This window comes from Coturnix japonica, chromosome 15, assembly GCF_054131305.1.
Source record: "Coturnix japonica strain WE chromosome 15, WE-NBRP24, whole genome shotgun sequence".
NCBI lineage: Eukaryota > Metazoa > Chordata > Aves > Galliformes > Phasianidae > Coturnix > Coturnix japonica.
Window position 1 is genome coordinate 5,724,877 of NC_140677.1, and position 22,515 is coordinate 5,747,391.

At 38.7% G+C, this 22,515-nt stretch overlaps 1 protein-coding gene across 30 annotated transcripts in view; it reads right to left on the reverse strand.

The window, feature by feature from the left end:
* Nucleotides 1-22,515, reverse strand: part of SLC25A26 (solute carrier family 25 member 26) — an 86,497-nt gene that overhangs the window by 58,742 nt on the left and 5,240 nt on the right. For 28 of the 30 annotated variants that reach the window (XR_014934583.1, XR_014934576.1, XR_014934579.1 and 25 more), the window contains 2 exons: nt 8,555-8,659; nt 7,157-7,204 (listed from right to left, as the gene is read on the reverse strand). Coding sequence is in view for 19 of the 30 variants with exons in the window: in XM_085516256.1 (XP_085372382.1) it covers nt 7,157-7,204; nt 8,555-8,659 (153 nt within the window). In the remaining 11 variants the exon portion in view is untranslated. Of the gene's footprint in view, nt 1-4,987; nt 5,745-7,156; nt 7,205-8,554; nt 8,660-22,515 lie in introns of those variants that run through there. The other 2 variants (XM_085516255.1, XM_085516252.1) reach the window with 2 other exon arrangements.

Below are 22,515 nucleotides of genomic sequence, written 5' to 3' on the forward strand. Positions count from 1 at the left end.
GTCTAATTCAGGCAAGAATTTCACCCTTGAAAGCCAGCACCATATTGCTAAACTGCTTCTTGTTCCAGACCAATCCTATGTGCCTACATGACTATTTGCCTCACAGAGTACAAGACCCTTTACAAGGTACTATTAAAAACAATATCATATTTTACATGTATATGCATGCACATCTTTGTACAGATTTTATATAAACAGATATACCACACACACTCCTATCTTTTTTTATGCTTAGATAACAACCTGCTTCAGTACAGACAAACACAAATTGCTTCACCCACAAATGAAATGCGGTCTTCACCAGATAGAGCCTGGCAACTCTTCAGCCATCTGCAGGATTGCAGCACAACTTGGTAAAACAGGAAATCTTGTTTCTCACTGCAAACTGCAGAAAGAACTGAGACAGACAAAATACAGTTGCCCATAGTGGAATGGAGCTGTAGAATCAAAGTCAACCACTCGGCCAAAATCGCCACATGTTTTTGTTTGGTTCTTTCTTTTTGCCTTTAAGCAGTCACAAGTCTACAGAAGTAGGCACAGCTACCCAACCTACCAGATATGACATGACTCCAGTGTCATATTATCAGGCTATAATAACTGAAGATAGAGTTATTCTTTTAATATACTTTATTTGCCTTGGAAAGCTTCAATGTTCAGTAACACTACCAGATAGCATTCTCTTTTTAATACTTCTTACAGTCAGTTCTATTTGCTACCTAACTACTTTTACCTCTTTAAGCCTTTTCTCCTCTTTTTTCTTTTTATACTATGAGGAATCTTCTGTTGCCTGTCCTCCCTCCTGCTACAGTCACCCATTCATGTCAGGGAAAGGGTTTCTTTCCATGTGTTCTCCTTCATAAGGGATTTGTAACCACCTCCCAATCCTTTATCACTGATGAATTTATTAAGGTGAGGAAATAAAGCAGGGAAATTCATATTAACATTCTCCCCTACAGATAGCGTGTGGACTGTGTTCTTCAAACCAGTGCCAAACGTAAGAAAAAAAAGCACTACCAATTAAAAATAAATAAATAAATACAGTTCTTAAGATTCCTTAAGAACCAATGAATAAATGACAACAATAAAAAACTTACAGCATGAAGAAAATCAGAACAAATTTTGGTGTTCTCTCAAACTTTTCTTGCTGACCACATCACTTCTAAGCCACAAAATGCATTTGTGCATCATGAATGCTGCAGAAAAAGTTGTTTGCAAAAAAGCTTCAGTAAGCCGCCTTGAGAAGGCTTGGAAACAGTACCTCCACTTCAAGCATGAAGTAAAATATGCTTTCTGCAAGACTCCACTTGCATACACTTTAATTTGAAAAGAATCTGTATTATCAAATCACACAAGCCATTTTTAGTGCACGTAGTTTTCAGAAACGTTTTGTCTGTTCGTAGACCCCACACGGAAGGCTGTAAGTTTCCAAATGCACTCCAAAGATATGAAAGTCTTTTTGTCTGAAGATGATCACTGATGTCTGAGAGACCCTACAGTTGTAAGCAATATTGGTAAATCAATGGCAGCAAGGTTGGCTGCACTCGGCCTTAGAAGAAGTGAATACGGATGTTGCAACTAGCCTGAGGAAAAGAGGGCATCCAAGGGGAAAAATCCCAGATCGCTGCATATAGCTGACAAACAAACAACTCTCTCCCCTATACCTTACAATACGGAATTTACTCTCCATCTCTGCTCATCCTGGAAAGTTTATTTTATCTTTCAGGCAAGTCACATAACCTAGTTCCCAAAACTAGTAAATCACAAAAAGTGTGTTTATTTTGCAGTCTGCAGAAGTATTTTATAAGTATGTTTTTAGATTTCCATTTTCATTTTCAAGTACTGCTCTTGCACATATTGGGAGAAAGTAATGAATATGTAGAACAGCCCACAAAAGTAGGAGAATTGATTCTTCTTTACTTTCACCGGGGCTCCAGGTCATGAGCCCTTACACCAGAGCATGGAACTGTCTCCTGCTCTTACACACAATAATCCCTTTCAATCCTTCTTTACCTTCCAAAATGACAACTCTTTGAATACAGCTATCTAGAAAGATACAAGTGTTCTACTAGGTATGTGATACAACTCTAGTGATATACTCTGCAAAACAAAAACCAGAGAGATAAAGAGCTGAAGGGAAGCAGAGGGTTTTGGTTTTTGTTTCCCCCCCACCCCCCAACTCTCCTCCTATTAATCACCTCACATAACTTATGCATGGTTTCCCACAAGGTAAGGACTAGCTACTTAATTAGTTTTTATAGCTTCCACCCCTTCCACAACATTGCTGCTGTTTTGTATGGAAACAGTGAAGCCTAAGAAATGCTGTTTGCCCAGCAGAAGTCAAAAACCCAGTCTTACAGATCCTATCTGGCAAATTGCTGGTTAAATCTAACCTCTCTAGAACCACAGAATAAAATAAGGCTAGCCCAGTTTTCCAGAAGGTAATAGAAGGCAGATACTGCACGCATTTCATTAGAGAGGATGTTTATTTTTCTAAATATTGTATTAAGATAATGTCCTGTTTGCCTATTTCTATCGACATCTGCTCTGTAATACAGAGAATGATAGAAGATCAAAGATCCAGTTGTGCAAGGAAGCCTTAACAACCCTTCCTTTTGTCCTACAGCAACAGAAATCAACTTTAAAAAAGAAAAAGAAACCCAACAACTTAACAGCTAAGAGAACAGGATATTTATACAAAGATGTCCTAACAAAAGAAAAGCATACAGTACTACCTCTAGTGGATAAACAAACTAGGCTCAGTGTTTGCAGACTGTTCTCTATTGAGCTCAGTCTTCAGAGACTCCCTCCCTGGCTTGGTCAACAGTGTTTAAATACACCTCAGCTGGGTTCCATATTTTTCTATGTAACCTCCTCAGCATCTTTTGTTCATCAAAACTTGAAACATCAGAAAATGCGGCAGGTGCATCATTAAAGCTCATTTTGCTTCCAGCTGTTTCAGATACCTCTCACTTTCTCCCAGGTAGTAAAATTTTTTTGTTGTTTGTCAGTAATTTTTCAGCAAGTTCCTCCTTTCAATTCATCCACGAATTATAAAGATCCAACCCTCCATCTCCTCTGTCTTTAAAGAAATAATTTAGTATTCATTTTAATTCCTTCCCAGTCTACCTCTGGGCTAGGGCTCAGCCCATCTGCCCTGGTTTTGGATGTGAGAAATTAAAGTCACGTAAAAGACCCACTCAGTTCTCCCAAACACTTTTACAGCACCTCACAGCAGAAGAGACACTGTTTCACTGTGACACTGCTTGCACAAAGCTCAACATACAGATATATAAAGAGTCAAGTAATTCACTGCCCAACAAGCGACTGCACATGGGGAAACTGGACAAGGCACTTCATTTTCTCTTGTGTTGTCTTCTCATTCATAATAACATCCTTTAAGACATCTGCTAGAGTCCTGTAACATTAATGGAAATGGAAAAACTCCAAAGGGAACTCATGGTTTCTGTCTTTTTCCCATGAACTGAACATTATGGAATTTTAACAGATGTTCTACTTGGTCATAGTTAATAAAATGAATTATGCAGGAATTAAAAATCTGGCTCCATTTGCTTATATAAGATCTCAGCAGCAGAAATACATTCACATTAAGAAATTCTAGAGGATTTACATGCATTTACAGTCTACTCCTGTCTTGTTATAAGATGGCAGAAGATTTTACAAACCAACTTGCAGAAAACACTAATACCTTTGTTTACCTGTTCATTGCCTGCTCTTGGTAGCATGATTCAGTTTCCACACCAGCGCATGCAGGCACACTTTGTCCACAGGAAAGGACAATTTTCACTTTGATTTGCTTTGGAAATGACATCATGAAAATTCCACATCTTTTCACAGCCTCCAATTTCAACCATTTATTCAAAGTCTTAGTCAGGCACTTAATAACCATACTGGCATATTACGCTTTGTCACTAAAACACTCCTCATAGAGGATGGGTGCATCTTAAAGGCTACTACTGCAAAGAGAATGATTCTCCATACCTTGATCCCATTTAGATTTTAGGGCTGGTAGTTCACAGTATGTGAAAAATTCACAGAGAAAACTTCCAAGCATGTACTCATGCTTTGTTCTCCACAGAGGTTAACTCAAACAAAGGTAATTCCAAATAGCACTACATATTCAGTTATCTCTTATCCTTTCTACTATCTGTCTGCACAGAAAGTTGTCTGATGAGAAGGAAGTGACATAAATGAATAAAAATCAAAAATCAAATGGGGAAACAACTGTGACACCACAGGAGAAGCAACACAACAGCTAACACAAATTAACTAGAATAAGGCTGCCTTGAAAAGATCTACAAACACTATGGAAAAAAAAGGAAGAGATTTCAAGATTGCATTCCCTTCATAAACAAACAGACCCATTTCCAAGCAACTGGCAAACAGATCTTTGTCCAGGCACTGAGACCTGCTTTATGTAATGTGCAAAACCTTACCCTGATGCAAAAATTAAACTTTTCTTAAGGCTCAATAATTTTAACAGTGCAAGAAGCTCAATATTTTCAAAGCATCAATACTCACAGCTGCTTCTATTTCTTTGAATCATGCACTGAATTCCTCCTAACCAAAAACGCACTCCACTGGAACTAAACAAAGTGGTTTGCCTAACTAAAGAACCAAAACATACAAATGAATTCTATAAGCATAAAATTCAGCTGGAGTCCACATATGCTACGCAGCTACCAGGATGAGTCTGATAATGAATATAGATTTTTATCTGAAAATAGAGACTGTCCCTAAAGAAAGAAGTGTCTTTAAATAGAGGGGAAAAATACCAAGATTAAACATTGGGCTTACATTATTTCAAGCTGAAAATTCAGTACTCAGTTCTTACTTGAATGGACATTGCTTTACTATTTAGTGTCTAAAAATGCAGCGTTCCTAACAGAGTGTTAAATTCAAAGATTGTATTTCATTTTATTTTTAAAAACATCACTTACGATTTGTTTCATTTTGAAAAGAAAGCACATTTCATTTGGTAATCATTTATTTCTCATTCCATGGGACAGATTTATCCAAAAAGCAATATTTCCACACAAATCAGTTCTGAAGGATCTTTTATGAATATACATAATGGAGAGGACCCCATTAAATTTCCAACAAAGTGCTGCCATTTTGAGTAAACAAAGTTATCTCTGCAGGGTCACACACTGTGCCATGAATATGATCTGCAAATTAATTACCACCCTGACATATGTCAAAACAAATTTTAAGGAGAATAGTACCCAGTTGTAACCATGTGTTTTATCTACCTGTTAGTATGCAAAATCTGTATTCAATGGCATCTAAATGTATTCATTTATTCAGAACTCCTCAGAGAAATCAAGATGACTCGCTGGCCTTTTTTTTGCCCATCTTCAAATGAAATTGGAGTGAACAACAAGGGTTTAGTGAGCCAGAAAATAAGTACAGGATGAAGCTGTGGTGGGGGCTGCATTTCAGAAAAGCAGGTGTCATTTCTGCAAAAATAACTGATCTTTGAAACACTCAGAACTGCTCAAATAAACTGCGGTGTGCTGTCATTTCTCAGCACTCCAGGGAATACTAAATGTGGGATTTCTTTATTTATTTCAGGTAACATCCACCCTAATGCCACGTTGCAACAGGGTTTCAGTATGAGAACGGTTTTCAGTATGAAGAAAGGCTTTTTAAAGTAGAGCTACTGAATGCAGGCTTAAAAGTCTCCGCAGTTAGCTTTGTGATCAACGGTAACAGAGCCAAAAGGTCTGGAAAAAAGAAAAAAATAACCCAAATCCGACTTATTCAGTTGAGTTATATAAGAAAAGAACAAATCTCCCAATTTCACACTGAGCACTGTAAGTAAAGAACACTTTATGAGAAGCAGCTGCTATGTTTTCAAAAGAAGCACACCTTGTCTCTTTATTTCAGGTACTCAAGGTGCAACTTCTGCTTTGTTCAGAGATGACCTCCTGAGATATGACTTTCTAAGCCATTTTGGATGCCTTGGTGTAAGTCAATGGACAAAAGTAATCTTTCTGTGTGCTGGCTGATATGAAATAGCCCAGAAAAGTGTGTATATTTTATAGTAATATTACTGTTAGGAAATGTTTATTAAAAAAAAATAAATCCAAAATGTAAAGTTTCAAGGAAATCATAAGGGGTAATGCAATGCGTTAAACAAGAGTTATTAAGAAGTCACGCAGATGTCATACTTTAAGATCTGAAGTCAGAGGAGCAAAGGCCATCAGCCAACATGGAGACTCCTGTGGGAAAACCTCGGTTGTCACAGTTCCAGACACATGAGAAAGCACCAACAAAAGCTAAATTCACAACTGAAGCCATGAGGGCACACAGTGAACAACAACAGGATCAGAGTCTCTGCCCACACATTAAATTTGGTGCGCCCAAACCATGGCAACAAAACCCTACAAATGAGCCCTTCTACTTCTTTTGTAATTGGTCTCTTCAGCTCAGGTATGGTATTAAACACTTGCATGACACTAAGCCTGCAATGGGCAGTGTATTTATGAAGAGCTTTTAAGTTTATAAACTGTTTTCTGTTAAGAATGCCAAAATATTTACAGGTCTTTTTTTGTTTGTTTGTTTTTGCCAACTGTGAAGTACTTCTGATTGAGTTGAGTAACACCACATCACATCCATAGACTGGATTACTAAAAGCATTTCTTCCACACATTTGGAGAGCAGAGAAAAGAGCGTGCACAATCACTCCTATATAGAGATGACAAAATCTCTTGGCATCTGCTGGCAAACACGTTTAAAGGTAAAGATGTAAATCTGTCTGTGCCAAACCTGGCCTCATGTCATCAGTTCACCATTGTTGGCATTCATACTTCACATTATGCAACCACAAGATTCGAGGAAGTTTCCAGTACTTTATGGTTTTCATCACATTCACATACACATTTCCATCCTATAACAATTTAGCAGCAATGGAAGTAAGCAACAGGAGGGTAGATGTATGTATCATAGGTCTTTCTAATGCACGTTATCAGATCCTATTTAAATTAGAGGCTGGTAACTCACCTAGAATGAAATAAGCTAATACTCACAGATTATGGTTAGAGCAACTGAATTTAATTGTACTGCTATTACCTATTATTAGTAAACAAAAAAAGGCAAAGGAATGAATGCTTTAAAAAAAGACAAGTGTATTTACCTCTCTTAATACTGTGCTTTTATAACCTCGATAAAGTCCTTGAATACCCTGTAAACCAACAAAAGAAAGCATCAGTTAGAGAGAATTAGTTTGCCAAAAACCACAATTTATTAGCAATTACAAAGCAAGTACTGCAGCCTTACCAAGTGTCAGACCTGAGCTTCTTGCAAATTGACTATATTGATTATAACATATTTATGTATACTGTATTGTCTCATTTACAAGTGCTGGTGGGTTTTATGTTCATTTCAAAGAGCACTGTCCAGAGTAATCAGTTATAGAGAAGAAAATACACCTTGCAGTTAAAACAAGAAGTGCAAGCTAGCACAGTATCCATTATCTTACACATATTTTGAAACTACTTCTCTTCTGCTTCAGTACTCTATGCAAAATGAACACAAGATGACAACCTTTGACTTTACCAAGACAAATATTTTGCATTTTTAACCAGGTGGTAACACACAACAATTGAAAATCATTTGAAAAGCACATACACAATTAATATCTATAGGACAATTTCTTGTGCATTTTTCAAGTCTTGCAGTTCTTTGGTAAGCAACAAAGACAGGAAAAAAAAATACAATTTGGAGAGCACCACCAACGACCAGAGAATAAAACTCTGGAGATTCTCTTGTGCAGGGCTATTGCAACAGTTTTCATTTAAAAGCAACTAAAAAAAACAAATGGATCATTAAAGAGTCATATTTATGTCTTCCTTTTCCTGTTTTTTCTACATGAAAATTTGTATAATGTATTTTCAGAAGCCATTTTCTTATGGAAGACAACTTGAAAAATGCCCCTTTTGAGACTCAGTGAAAACAGTGGTGAATGGGTTTTACATAAATAAACAGTATAAAGCTACTGAAAAGATGACCAAATCCTTTATTTAAATTCTTTTTTATTATAATTATTTCTTTTAAGTTATCAACACTGGAGGATTAGACACTTCCCCTAAGGAGCTACTCTGAAATAGTGTCTTTGGGATGCCCTCCAAAACCATAACCAAACTTGATACCCTGCTGTCCCAGTCAGGAGAAGTCCCCAAAGGACCATTTATATATATCTAAATAGAGTTTGAGGACACTTTTCAGCCCCCTTCCTACCCTCCTCCAATCTCCCCTTGCCTCTTATGTAGGCACCCAATATAACAAAAAAGAAAAAGTTGTTTAAAGCATACGTGCATGTCATGCATATGTGTTGAAGCGCACAAACATGTGGGGAAGGTGAAGGTTTGCTTTCCTTACACATACTGTCTACTGCTTTTACCAACAAACAAATCGATGGAAAAGTAACAGGAGAGCACTTCACTGGAGTAAAACTGAAGAAATACTTCTGCACATGTACAGCATCAGCGAGAAGAATTGAAGAAACCTCTTAAAAACTTTTCTCTGAACTCACCTCATGGTACAAGGTGTGGGAAAGAATCCGAAAGGTTCCAGCAGAAGGTGAAACCTGGGCCCTTTGCTTGACAACTTCAGATGGAACCCGTATGAGGCATGCAACCTGCAAAAGAACAATAGATTCAGACAGCAATTTCTTTTGCCACCTCTTTCTCTCTTTCACAGATATGTCTGGAGTTTGTTCCCACAACAGAAACCTGAGAAACTGAGAAATGTTTTCTGTAATTATATGAGTTGAACATAAGCTGCTTATAAGGAGCTGATGAATTTGTTCTCAGGGCTATATGTTTCCTGAAGAAAAATTGTATGAACAGAAAAATGTAAGTACCCTTGAAAATAACACTTCAGATTTTGAATTCCAAGATAGAAACAGATTGAGATGAAGAAAGTCACCAATAAAATCCACATTTTGAAGTCATCCAGTCTTTCAGCAGGCATAGGAAGTTTTCCCCTACTTTCACAGACCTAATCTAGAGATTTGGGATTAAACAACCAAATGTCTTAGACAGTTCCACTGAGCCCTCTAGTGACCAACAGTAAGAGACTCTGCAGTTGTTATCAGACGCACACAACACCTTCAAGGCTTAACTCAAAACAAAAAGTGGGTTACATTCCAAGTGAAACACTGGACTCATTTTTCTCTATGCAACTAACTAGGCAAGGAAGGCACATTTTGCTGGATGTAATAACAAAACTAGTTCCTGCATAATAATATAATCTAACTAGCTCCCAGCTTTACTGAGAAAATTAGACATGGTGTTTGAGCGTTCAGGTTAGAGTTAAGGTTGTGTGAACATAATTTTATGAAATGAGGATACTGAGATGCCAAAAACTTACAAACCTCATCTTTAGAAAAATACTTGGTTACCAGCACAGCCCTTTAGGAAGATCTGTTGCCTTCCTCTGATTCTGGGATTGATGGCCAAACACAGGAGATACTGCAGCCCTTTGCCAGGCCTTACACCTTCATCAATGCCATCCTGTGCTGAGGTCAGCAACTTGCTATGCTGGATTTGGCTCCTAGAAGGAAGGACCCCCTTAAAATCAAGGGTCACATAGCAGTAATCTGCATGCCTGCAGTGGCAAACCAAGCCACCGACTTCAATCCACTCCTGCTGCAGAAACATCTGCCTGACTGTACAGATACACAAGTGCTACAGTAACTTGAATGTGGGTAACACAGTATAAAGTTTTAGTTTCACAAAGAGACTCAGAAAGTCTGTTATCCCTTTATATTCCTAGAAGTTTACCAGACAACAATATCCACAAGTCATTAGAAACAGATATAACTCCATGTGCTCCTCAATTCTCAGGGTCAAAAATAACAAGTGACCCCAATATGTCAGGAAAATAAGAACTGTCAAGTTCTTTGATAGTTCAGCATAAATATTTATAGAACTTCATGCTTCATAACACCCCGTGTCCTTATATTAGCTTTTTATTCCTTAAAATAAATAAATAAATGTGGAAGCAGGAGAAAAACTTTAAAAAGACGGGGATGAAAACAATCTAGTCGACCAAGAGCAGGCAGAGAACACAGCGTGGCTTTCTGACATCTGGGGTGCTGCAGTTTTGGCAGGATAGAGGTAGCTACAAAGTGATGTCTCCATTTCCCCCGGACTACTTGGGGAGCCTTGCATTTCAATTGAACTTTGATGTTTCTCCCATTTGAATTTGAGCTTAGAAGGGAATCTCTGGCTGCACAAGAACAAAAACAGCGAATGCGTTGTGCTGTTATGAAAGGAAATAAAGGCTCATGTCATCCAGGCTGTCAGGTTGGCTCCATAGGGCACTTCTGTACCAGAAAAGCTACAAGCCACAATTGCTAACATCAGGCTGAAGGGTGACATTTTCAGCGTGCACCTGAACTTAACAACCTGCCACCTTATTTGTTTCTACAAGTGTATCCTACTATCAATAACAATTCAAGCAGTCTTTTGATGTCAGTCAACACTGGTCTTCAGAAGGAAGACTTATTTCACACGTGTTCAGGCCACGAGCTAAAAAAAAGTAACAAATCAGGACAGATGGATACAACAAAAACCCTCTATTCTACTACACAGATCTGAATCACTTCAGTGCCTTCCAGGTAGTTCTAAAGAAGTTATAAGAACACAAACAATGCACATCGCCACAGTTTGCTTTCTTAGCTGAAGCTCCTCTATGATAACACTGCACTGAGAGAATACCTATTTAAGTTTTCAGACACCTGAATACTGTAAGCAAATTGCCACTGCATGAGCAAGGATGAAAGATATAATTGCAAGGCTGCTCCACAGTATATCTCCACATGTGTGCTTTCACTTGCACCAACTGCTAGCTAAGTTGCTCTGCACATTACCATAAGCATAAAAGCATAATACGAGTAAGGAAACTAAGTTTCACTCTGCTGTAATTCACAGTAGATCATGCAGGTGCTCATAATTAGGTACACAAGGGCAGCTCTCCCCCACCCACAGGCTGCCCACACCTCGGGTCAGTGCCCAACAGCAGGTGCTGGTGCCAGCCAGGGCTGTTGGCAACTAAGACAGGTGTTATGTGACTGCACAGAAACTCTCCTGGAAGGGCTCACAGAGCTACCATAAAGGCTACCAGGAGCAGGGCTAGAAACAGACACATCTTGGACAGGAGAAACAGAGACATTGAAAACAAATAGCAACACAGCCTCCTACAGTGGGAGCCCATTCACCCCCTAATCACTCAGATTCAAGGGAGAATTTTCTTTTTAAACTCCCAAATGTTCACACAGACACAGCCTGTGCCTCCACACATGACTGGAACAATACAACCTGACACACTCTGGGCATTCCTGGTAAATTCCTACTGCTTTTATGGATGTGTCAGTGATTAAATTGACTTTCTGTCACACATCTGTGTAGATAGGAACAGTGGGGGGTAGAAAACTGGCCCCCTTCAGCCTGCATTAAGGCCTCTGACAACAGCATTCTAGGAATAGGACCAAGCTCATTTCTCAAAGCAAGCTTTGGGGCCAGGTTCTCATCGTACGTGCTGATGGGAGCAGAAACACAGAATCAAGGTCCTACACATCAAGTTCAGAGGAAAAATAAGTACTGGACTATGAACTCCTTCCCTATACACCAGGTCTTAGAATAGGATTCTCCAGTTTTCAGTCCATCTCCCAAGCTTGTGCATGTACCAGCATACTGCATGGGCAGGATGGGAATGAAGAAAAAGAAGCTCAAGGATTTTGAGATTTAAGCTTTAAGAAAATAGCTTTGGCTCTAGCTGTAAGTTCCAGTCATTAGTTTACACAACAAATATACAGAAGTGACAACATTAGCATCTATTACCTGTATAGCATTTTAATACTGCAAATAATTCCGAACAACAACACAAAACGGTATAGAAGTCCAAAATCATTGTCTGAAATCATTACCAGATTGAACTGATGACTCAGGTATTCAGAGTTAAATCTAAGTACGTTTGTAATTCACTGCCTTGCATTGGCCAGCTAAGAGATAAAAGCCAAATCAGTATTATTTTGTTAACATTTACCTAGGTATTGCTAAGACACTATATTTTCCCATTAAATGAAGGTAATTTCTTCTCTGTTCGTTCTGGAAGAAACGTTTGTTACTTGATATTCCCTGCATGCATCAAGGCTGCCATCTCCTGGTCAGATTTATGTTGGAATCAGACTTTCCTGGCTGCTTTGACTAACATCTCAGCTGACCCTGAAGGACAACCAGTGCATTCAAGTCTCAGAAATACACTGAAATCAACACAAAGCCTCTTCATATGTAATTATTTAATAAGTCTGTTTCAATATATGAGAAATCTAAATCTTATATACATCATGATCTCGTTTAAATATCAAAATTCTGTCTCCATCCTTCGTGCTCCAGGCTAAAAACCATTTTCTACATGACTATATTTTGTGGATTGAGGAGAGAATCCACAACAACTGCATCAAATTTATGCACCTGTTATTAGACAAATAACTAGTTTGATCACTAAACTTGTATACATGATCTGCACAGGAGATCTATCCAGAAACCTTTGAAAGAAGTCAGAGCAGGTGTTACCATTGCTATTAAGGGCTTATGCAGGCAATTTGGGTATATGCATTGCAGGTGTTACTCAGAACTGGGGACACAGCTGCTACAACACGATTCACAGCCCTGTACCTCTAAGGGGAGCAGCTTGAAAAAGCATTTCCTTATACAGCCTGGCACAGACCAAGTGCAGCAGATGATCTGGCTCACACAATTTAAGACTCCCATTAAAGTCTGAGCACTTTTAATAAGAGAGAGATTATCCATACTCTGAAGACTGAAGTGCAAAGACCAACAGCCCAATCTATCAAGATGTTGGCACGTGATGTGCTCTTGGCTAATGAGCTGATCCATTCTCTGTACTAACAAGGGTGTGGGTGAGGATCAAGACCAAGTATTTTCCACACTGTAATTAGCCAGCCAGTCTGCTGCAAAGGGGAATAGGAGCAGTGTAAGGACAGAGACGTGTTCTGGAACACAACAGTGCCTGGTGATTTAGGAATCTTTTCTCAGTGACTCTGAGTGAAGTCTAACTTACATGTCTAAGTTTGCTTTGAAAACCAGGTACAGAAACACACAGCACACTCCAGAAAACTTTCCTAACACAGAACACTGTATTTATAAAAGATTTTAGTTTTCCTGAGCAGGAAGTTAGCTTTAATGATTTATTCAGGTGAGCTGGGAAGCTTTAATTGATGTTCACCATACAAATGTAATTTAATACTTCAGACAAAATTAAAGGAATATACCTGGGGAGAGTTATTCTTAAATCTCATTTGCATAAATTTGTTCTTAATCAAATAAGAATCTAATGTGTGACATTATACAGCTTTGTAGCTGGAGAGCAAAGACATTAAACTAAACCTCCAAGTACCTCTGCAAGATAATCACTAAGCCAGCCGTTCAGGAGAAAAAGCTGCTGCTCAGAAATGGTAACAAAGAGGCCGTGACTTATCAAAGGACACTTGTTTAGGCTATAGCCATTCTGGAAAGAAAATCCCCATCTCTCACCTTATTCTTCATGACCAGAAAGATCACCTGCAGCAACAAAGTGCAGAAAAGCCAAGAAAAATCAAACAACTCTAAAACCCCATTCAAGAGGAAGAAGCAACAAAATATTTTTGTTTGTTCTTTTATTTGTTTTCAGGTGTTCATTTTTTTCCCTCCAGTTTAGCTTCATTTTAAGTTTGCTTTTCATTAGCCTTGGCTGTACTCCTGCTGACAAAAGCTACCTTGCAGTTCAGGTTTGCTTCAGAGAAAAGTACTGCTTAAAATATAGGTTAATAACTGGGACTTAATCCAAGAGTTTCTGTGTCAGACGCTCCCTTGAAGTAGGACATATTTGCTTTCCCACTCCTCAGATAACTGAATGATTGTTTAAAGTAATAGGTAAAACTAAAACTAGAAAGATCATGAACTGCACAGATTTCCCTTCGAACTTGGAAGAAAAAAAAAAACCAACAAATTTTTATCTGGGTTCAAGTCAAAGTTTCTTGACAAGCTTTAAATCTGAACTTCCAGCTTTCCATGCCTCTTCAAACTCTGCTTGTAAATTTACGTTTGGTTATTCAAAGCTCACCAGGACTCTGCTCTGTTGTAGTTAAAAAAAATAACATTTCCAATGCATTTTTATGAGATTGACAAAAAACAACTATCTAAACTCTGGCCACAACTCCTGGATTGGGAACGTTCAGTAGCAGTGCAGGTGGCAAAGGCTTTATCTGAGACCTCAAGATGAAAGGCCTAAGCCCTTCCAATACCATGAAAATTAACAGAAGAATGGGAATAAATGAAATACACAATAGTGATTCGGTTTCATATTTTCTTTAAACAAAGAAGCCTGAACTTCTGCAATTACAGACTCCTAGCAGTTCAAATACCAGTTCAGCTAAATAATTGCTGCCCTTTAGGCAACAGAACAAAAATATAAGTATGGTCTGTAATTTGCTGTGGCTCACAAGCTCAAGTAAACCCTTCCTCGTGCGCTTATCAGCAGGCTCTACTACCTGCTAAGGCACAATGGAAGTGAAGAACTGAAGCACTAACACCTATTTCAGTACGGAAATTGTCCCCACAGAGAACAGGACCTGCCCATTATAAATATACAGTCAGCTCTCAGTTTCTGCTCTAAGTGCCAGTCTCAGAAGGGAAAAAAAAAAAAAAAAAAGAAAGAAAGAAAGGAAGAAAGGAAGAAAGGAAGAAAGGAAGAAAGGAAGAAAGGAAGAAAGGAAGAAAGGAAGAAAGGAAGAAAGGAAGAAAGGAAGAAAGGAAGAAAGGAAGAAAGGAAGAAAGGAAGAAAGGAAGAAAGGAAGAAAGGAAGAAAGGAAGAAAGGAAGAAAGGAAGAAAGGAAGAAAGGAAGAAAGGAAGAAAGGAAGAAAGGAAGAAAGGAAGAAAGGAAGAAAGGAAGAAAGGAAGAAAGGAAGAAAGGAAGAAAGGAAGAAAGGAAGAAAGGAAGAAAGGAAGAAAGGAAGAAAGGAAGAAAGGAAGAAAGGAAGAAAGGAAGAAAGGAAGAAAGGAAGAAAGGAAGAAAGGAAGAAAGGAAGAAAGGAAGAAAGGAAGAAAGGAAGAAAGGAAGAAAGGAAGAAAGGAAGAAAGGAAGAAAGGAAGAAAGGAAGAAAGGAAGAAAGGAAGAAAGGAAGAAAGGAAGAAAGGAAGAAAGGAAGAAAGGAAGAAAGGAAGAAAGGAAGAAAGGAAGAAAGGAAGAAAGGAAGAAAGAAAGAAAGAAAGAAAGAAAGAAAGAAAGAAAGAAAGAAAGAAAGAAAGAAAGAAAGAAAGAAAGAAAGAAAGAAAGAAAGAAAGAAAGAAAGAAAGAAAGAAAAATAAACCACAACGAAAAAAAACATGTTCATCTTTAAAATAATAGCTCAGAATATGCTTATCTTATTTTCTCCTCTCACACTCACACACAGCATGGATGTGCCCTTCAAGCTGAGTTACATTCAGTTCTATGTAAAGCTGCTGGGGTCACAAACGGGTGACTCCACTCCTAATTTAAAGCCCACAGAGGGAATAAGTTATAACTAATGGGCCCTGGATGAGAAAGTTTAGACGACTGCCAAGCCCTCTGTCCCCTCTTTTCCTCTGACTGACACAATAGGGCCTTCATTAATTTAACTGCAGTTTCCCTATATGCTGGCAGGAAACATTTCTTCAAAGAGCAATCTCACCCAGCAAGATTCCTCAGATCTCAGCACTTCCCAGGGCTTAAAAACATACTACTGTAGAGATGATACCTTTTGCAGGGTCTGAAAGTCTCTATCATTTGGAAAACTGGAGCTTCTGCACTAACATTTGCAACTTCCTCCAACTTTCTACCTTAGATGACTACCTGGAATTTGCACAACTGTTCTGCAGACTGATATTTCACCCTTCTTCATTGCCAAACCTATGCCACCTCCTTATTAATGCTTTCCAGAGCTCCCTTCTTCCTATTCCAGAGCATTATCCACACTGCCACACCTTTCTTCCTTCACACAGGCTGTACTGTCTGAGCCCAGTGACCTGAAGTTCTCAGCTGGTTCTCTCCCATCAATGATTCTCTCCCATCATTTCAGTAGCTTCTCAGCTTGGGCTCCTGGATCTCTCTCCCCTCACACAGCTCTTTGACTGTCTATCTAGATGCCCTAATGTTCTTGTTGTGGTCTCCCTGCCTACCACTCCATCAGCCATGTCTGCTACACCTTAGAAAACTGACCAGTATCTTCTGTCCTCAGACAGCAGGAATTTGTTAAACTCTTCACAGCAAGGAGAAATTCTGCTATCCCAGATGTATTAATTTAATGGGCAATGAACAGGGAAAGCCTGTGAGGCTGAGAAGGTCTATTTTAAACATTTACTTCTTCCTACAGATATTATATAGAACACACAAGCTTGCAAAACTAAATTGGCCTTTGCAAGATTAATCACTGTAGAGTTTTGTTTCCTTTGTAAAACTGAACCTCAAACTTAGCAGAATGTCCCACTGTTATGTACGTCCCTCTTGTACTCCAGCACAGACCAAGGGTCCCACCAATCTTGATGTATAGTCACAAATGGTTGAATTAAATCCTTGAGCAGCAAAAAATCTGACAGCTGAATAGCTTTGAAGTTCCAGTCTTCATTTTCCCTATCCAAGATGATGCTTGAATCAGTTACTACCACTTCTAAACACAAAAAGCCTTAAGGCTGAAGAAGGGAAAGGCCTTAATTCAATGTACAGAACAGTCTGCCTGATCCAATCTATCCCTGTAACAATTTCACCACTGTGAGCCTGCTAAATCTATTTTAAAAGACTTAAGGAACTAATGACATCCACCAGCCAAACAGTTCTTTCAGCAAAAGTTCCCTTCCAGACTTGTGTAGTGCATCTCATCCAACATACAACTCCTTCCAAAGAGCCAGGAGGGGTCAGACTGTGTTACAGGAGGACAAACGTTAATGACATTCCAGGCAAGAAAACACAGGCAATATTTTCTGAAAACACATTAAGTCTCCTGTTGAAAGATGACTAGTATTTTACAATGTGCTCAGTCTCTTGGGGTTACATTGGCCCAGAACATGGAAATTTCAACTACACTGTATTTTATCAAGTATTTTCCTTTAATTGATCCCTTAGTCTTTCCTACAGCCTTTTCCTCTTATGAATTATGGGCTTGCTCACATATGGAGACGTTCAGAAATAGCTGAGAAACCCTGTACATAACCTTACAGCGGAATAAATGTACCTTACTTCAAAGCCATCTCAGTCATTTCCAAAGCTGACTCTGGCAGAATACATTGCAAATCAGGAAATAGTTTTTAATTATTTATTTCTCACTTATACTCTTCAAGCCAAATTAATTTTTCCTCTATAAATGAGTTTGTTGAGCTACAAATATTTTTAAATCAGCTGAGTTTCAGTTCTGGAATGGCAAAGCCTAGAAAAAAAAGATGACAACCACCATCAGGCTTCTACTCTACAAATGAAAGAAGCATGTTCTTATTGGCCTGAACTGAACTGATAAAACAAAGCAATCTGGAAAGGGCAGTGGATGAAGAAGAGGTAATGCATGCAATTAAATGCAACATACCAAAAAAACAAAAAAATCAGCTGGGTAGCTGGTCAGGTGTTTGACAGTTCTTATTTTGCTGTTTCACCCTTTAATTGTATGATGAATTTGTTGGCAGCATTTGTGAATTCATGCCTCCATTTGTCTTTATTTACAACCAATTTCCAGATGCAGCTTTAATTTGAGTTCCCATCCACTCTGCTTCTTCTCCCCTTGCTCTTAATGGCATCAGTCTCACAACCATCTCGCAACCATTGCTCAGCTGTGCTTCTGCATAAAAGCTTAGCAAAAATCCGACTGTGTCTGCATAGCAGACCCAACGTCACCTAGATTAGTTTATGAATATCTCAAAATCCATCACAATTAATTCAAAAGGCCACATACATTGTGCACTCCCCACCACCGCTTGTCTTGCTACAGTCAGCAGGTTCCACTGCTCAGTGTCTGCATGCAGCCAGATGTGTACAGCACAGAGTCAGACTCCAAATGACATGACACTGAAAAAAGCAAAACAAAATACACACACAGCCTGGAACTGCTGTCAAACACTGACTACCTTCAAACTTTAGGTACTTTGAATTCTTCAGTCTGCCAGCCCATACTAAACTGGCAGGGAAGAGATACAATGCAAAGCAGAAAAAACAACAGCTTTTGTTCATTTCTTAGTTCAGCTCCTAGAAAAAACGATAGTTAAAAATTCAAAGCCAGTATCCTAAAGTCTAGACAGATTGAGTGCTAAATCACCTCTTTGCTCCAGCAAATGATTCTTGACTTAGAAGCAACTCTCCCTTGTGTCCAACTTGGTTGTTGAACTGAAACAGACATCTTCCAACCTGTTCTCCTCTGGAGTTTCAAACAGCTAAAATCTTAACTCCATGTCTGATGTGAATGGCTGTGCCATCTCTGTCAGATTTCAGTCCTGCAAGTTGGTCTTCTGCAGCTTACAATGCTGCAGACACTTAGCTAATTAACTTGCTGGAGAGGCTTTTGTGACATTACTCTTTGTGGATTTGTCTGGCTCACGCTTCTGTGTTCTCCTCAGAATGGGCATTAATAGCAACTCTCCCCTCCGACCTACCCAGCCAGTCTAATGGAATCCATACTGATACAGTTTCAGAACTAGTTAACAGTTTCAAAAAGACAATGCCAGGTCAAAGGGAAAAAGAAGAAGCTATTATGTGGTCAGAGAAAGATGGCTTTATGCCATTTATCATATCTAAAATGCGTTATTGTTTTCTTCTTGATTTCCAGAAACTAAAAGCCTAAAATACAAAACACTCATTTCCCTTCTTTCCAAACATTCACAATGTCTTTTTATAGAACCGTGATCTACAAACTGAATTTGCTTACATTTGGGCTCACTCCTTCTAAGAAACAAGTTAGGACGAGTAGGGGAAGCTTGCTAAATTCCCCAGAGAGCTAATTCCTGCATTAAGAAGCCTTTCTATTTGACACATCTCAAAAGCAGATAATACGAATCCAAGTTATTAATACTGAGGGTCAGATGCTAATCACAGATGAACCACACACTTTGCTCTTATCACAGAAGCACTGCAAGTGGCAGCAAACTGGAATAACACAAGGGAGATTGGAATTTCACCTTGAAACACGTGTCCTCACCTTGACCCATGGAGCCACATAAAGTGACAACGGCACACCTCCCAACTAGGTATTTAAGCAGAGATGAGGCAGTGAAATGAATACACAAATGCATTTCTAAGTTTTAGTTACTTCTCTCTCGAGTCTGCTTCTGCTGCTATTTTGTTTAATTTATTTGAAGTATGACAAGTCAGCCATTCTCATGCCCTCCTCACAGCGAAAAGACAAATTTCTGGATGTTTCAATTTAAATGCATTTAACATCCCTCATTTCTCAATTCTGGAAAAACAGTTATGTGTGAGACTAAGCCGTAATTCTTTATGTTGAAGCCAGCCAAGCCTATCATTTTTGGAGGCAGCAGTCCCTACCTACACACTCGGAGCTACCTCTGAACACAGCTGACGGCTCCATCTTTTCCTATGAGCTTCATGCTCCAGCAAAGCCTGGTAGATAGCTTGAGGTACAGCACTCCTGGAGTCAGACCAGAAATGCCTTTCTGCACCTGAAAGCTTGTCCAATATTTATATGACATATGGGAGCACAGTGCACAGACACTGAAGCAGGATGGAAACAAGCCAGCCAATGAATCTATGGCATTGGGGCTACATCAGCTTAAAAATTCACAAGCAAATTAATGCAAGCATAGAGTCACTAATATGACCAAGAATCTTTCAGGGTCTAAGCTACTCTCTGTCTCATGGTATCACATGCTGTGAAGACACACCACCTTACTGCAAGCAACCTTGGATCTCACAGCCTAGGGAAAACCAGAAAAACAGTAAGAATAGACATGATACTTAAAAGCCCCAAAGTTTCACTGAGTATCCTCCAAAGCTCAGATCGTAACCATAACAATATCTAAATATTAGATGGAAAAGGCTGCTGTCAGCTTGCTTCTCTAGAACGAGATCCAAACAACTTTATTCTCACCTTCATGGAAAAGCCAGCAGGATGTAAAATTAACTGTGCCGAATCCAAGCACTTTGGCACTCATGAAGGAAACCTCATCAGACAAACTGGGACAACCTTAAACTCGTCTCATAAAACCACATTTGTAGGACGTTGGTGAGGGCAGGCTGATTGTGATTTCTCTTTACCAAGGTTTCTTGTAATTAATACTATATGCTGGCACACTACACCAAAATTAAACAAAAATCTTTACAGATTTCATTAACTCAGGATCTGTAAAAAGCACCTTGTTACTATAAAACAGAACACTGGGAGGTTAAACACACTGCTCCCTCACAGAGTTATTCACACTGCTTCAGTATATGAGAAGTACAATTTTATAACATCTGGTTTTCCTTTCCACCCACTATGATATCATGTTTTCCAAGCATATTTGGCAGCTCACCGTAAAGATACAGGCAGACTAAACATGGAGGACAAAGTCAAATAAAATGGACCTAAATAAATACAATTCCAAAGCCCTGGATGCAGTGTTTCCCATCTCCAAATTTCAGTTCGACAAGCAGCATACTAAGGGTTTTTTCTCCCCCCTTGGCAACTCCTGTATTCTTCAACCTTCGCTCTTCCTTAAAGATATACTCTACATCTCTCCTCTAGAGTTTTAGCTGTGTCTTTCTAAGTGATTTTTCAAGTATTATGGGATATTCAACGTCGCTATACAGTGAGGCTCAGTTAAAGGGAAAAATAACTCTGTTAAACAGGGTCAGATGTTGTGTGTACCTTTCTTTATCTCATTCCTGAAGATGAAACCTTATTATTATTATTATCACTGACTGTGAGCAATACTGAAGAGTGGCTATGATTTTGAAAAGAACTCCCAATTAATTAATTGATCTCATTTTCACCTTGCCTTGATGCAGCATTTTCTATATCCTCTATTACCTATATTATTATTTTTAGCTGTGCACATACAAAACACAAATTAGTCAGCATTAATATTCACTAAGCTTAGAGGTATGCTGACATTTTACTAATGCACAAGAAGGTAGCTGACTCATTTATGCTTGCCAGAGAATGACCTGCAAGCCTAGAAATCCAAACTCTATTTCTCTATCCTAATTTCTCTGCTTGTAAAAAGTTTGGAAATGAAAACAGGTATCTTGGGGATCCTAACATGATTTGAGTCTTTGGCTTATTGTTTCATATTTCAAAGTAATTTCTATCGAAGTAATTATTAAAGCATACAAAGGAGGGAAGGCATGTTTTCAACGACAAAGAAAAGCTGACAAACTGATAGTCCCACTGGTTATGCCTTGATTAAACCTTAATGACCGATCAATAAAGCTACAACTTTCACACTGATGCAACCTGGAATAGTTATATATATTTTTATGTTTTATTACTTTTGCTCTTATAAAGTCTTAACCTTTTAAACTTTAACTGATAAATCAAGAGATATTAAGACTTTTTATAAGTCTAAATCCCTACCTCAATTATTTTACAGCTCAGTTCTCCCATCACACCAAGTGGAGAAAAGCAAGCAAAAAGCAAAACCTTATTAGCTGAGAAATGGCAGTTACAACATCGTGATTCTCACACTATAAAAATCAGACTACCATTTTAAAGGCTATCGTTATACATTTCTCTGGCCTTAGGGTAGCAAGAGACAAACAGATGAGGCTCAGACAAGGGCAGCCCCGAGCAACTCATTTAGCTGTGCTGCATCTCAGTTTGTCAACCTGAAAATGAAAGCAGTACGTGCCTGATTTATAAGGATCATGAGAACACAGACCACCTTGGAACATTCAGGCAACAGGTTCTGTAATCACACAAAGAAGTTATCTGTAGCCAAGTATTCTTTGGCTGATTATTAAGTTATCCAGTTATGGTTCTCTTACAGAACACTTGCACATAGAGGAGGCACACTATAAATAATCCACTTGCAAAAGAAGACAATTTTATCACAGAACACTGGCACATTTTCATGAATCCAATCATTCTATTTGATTCTGAAACAGCACTCCAGATGCTTAAGACACCCCTTAGATCTGCTGTTCCATGCCATTTCAAGCAAACAAGGAATTTCAGAGCTAGGCACTACTATAGTATGAAGAACTTCTTGCTGATTCCTAACAGCCTTTATTGGATTTCCATGGAAATAAAGCCTGTGCACTGCCTGAAGATAGAAGTTATAAGCTAATGGAGCAGAATCTCATCAAGATTAAAAGAATCTGCCTGAGGGAGCAGCACAAACACACTGACAACACAATCCCACCAACCCCTCAATCTATAATCTTCTACCTACTCTTGCACATAATCACTACCACAGCAGTAAGCTGCATTCATCTATCTCCATGAGCCTGGTACGTTAAATTAAGCTCACTGTCTAAGACCCACTCAGACTATC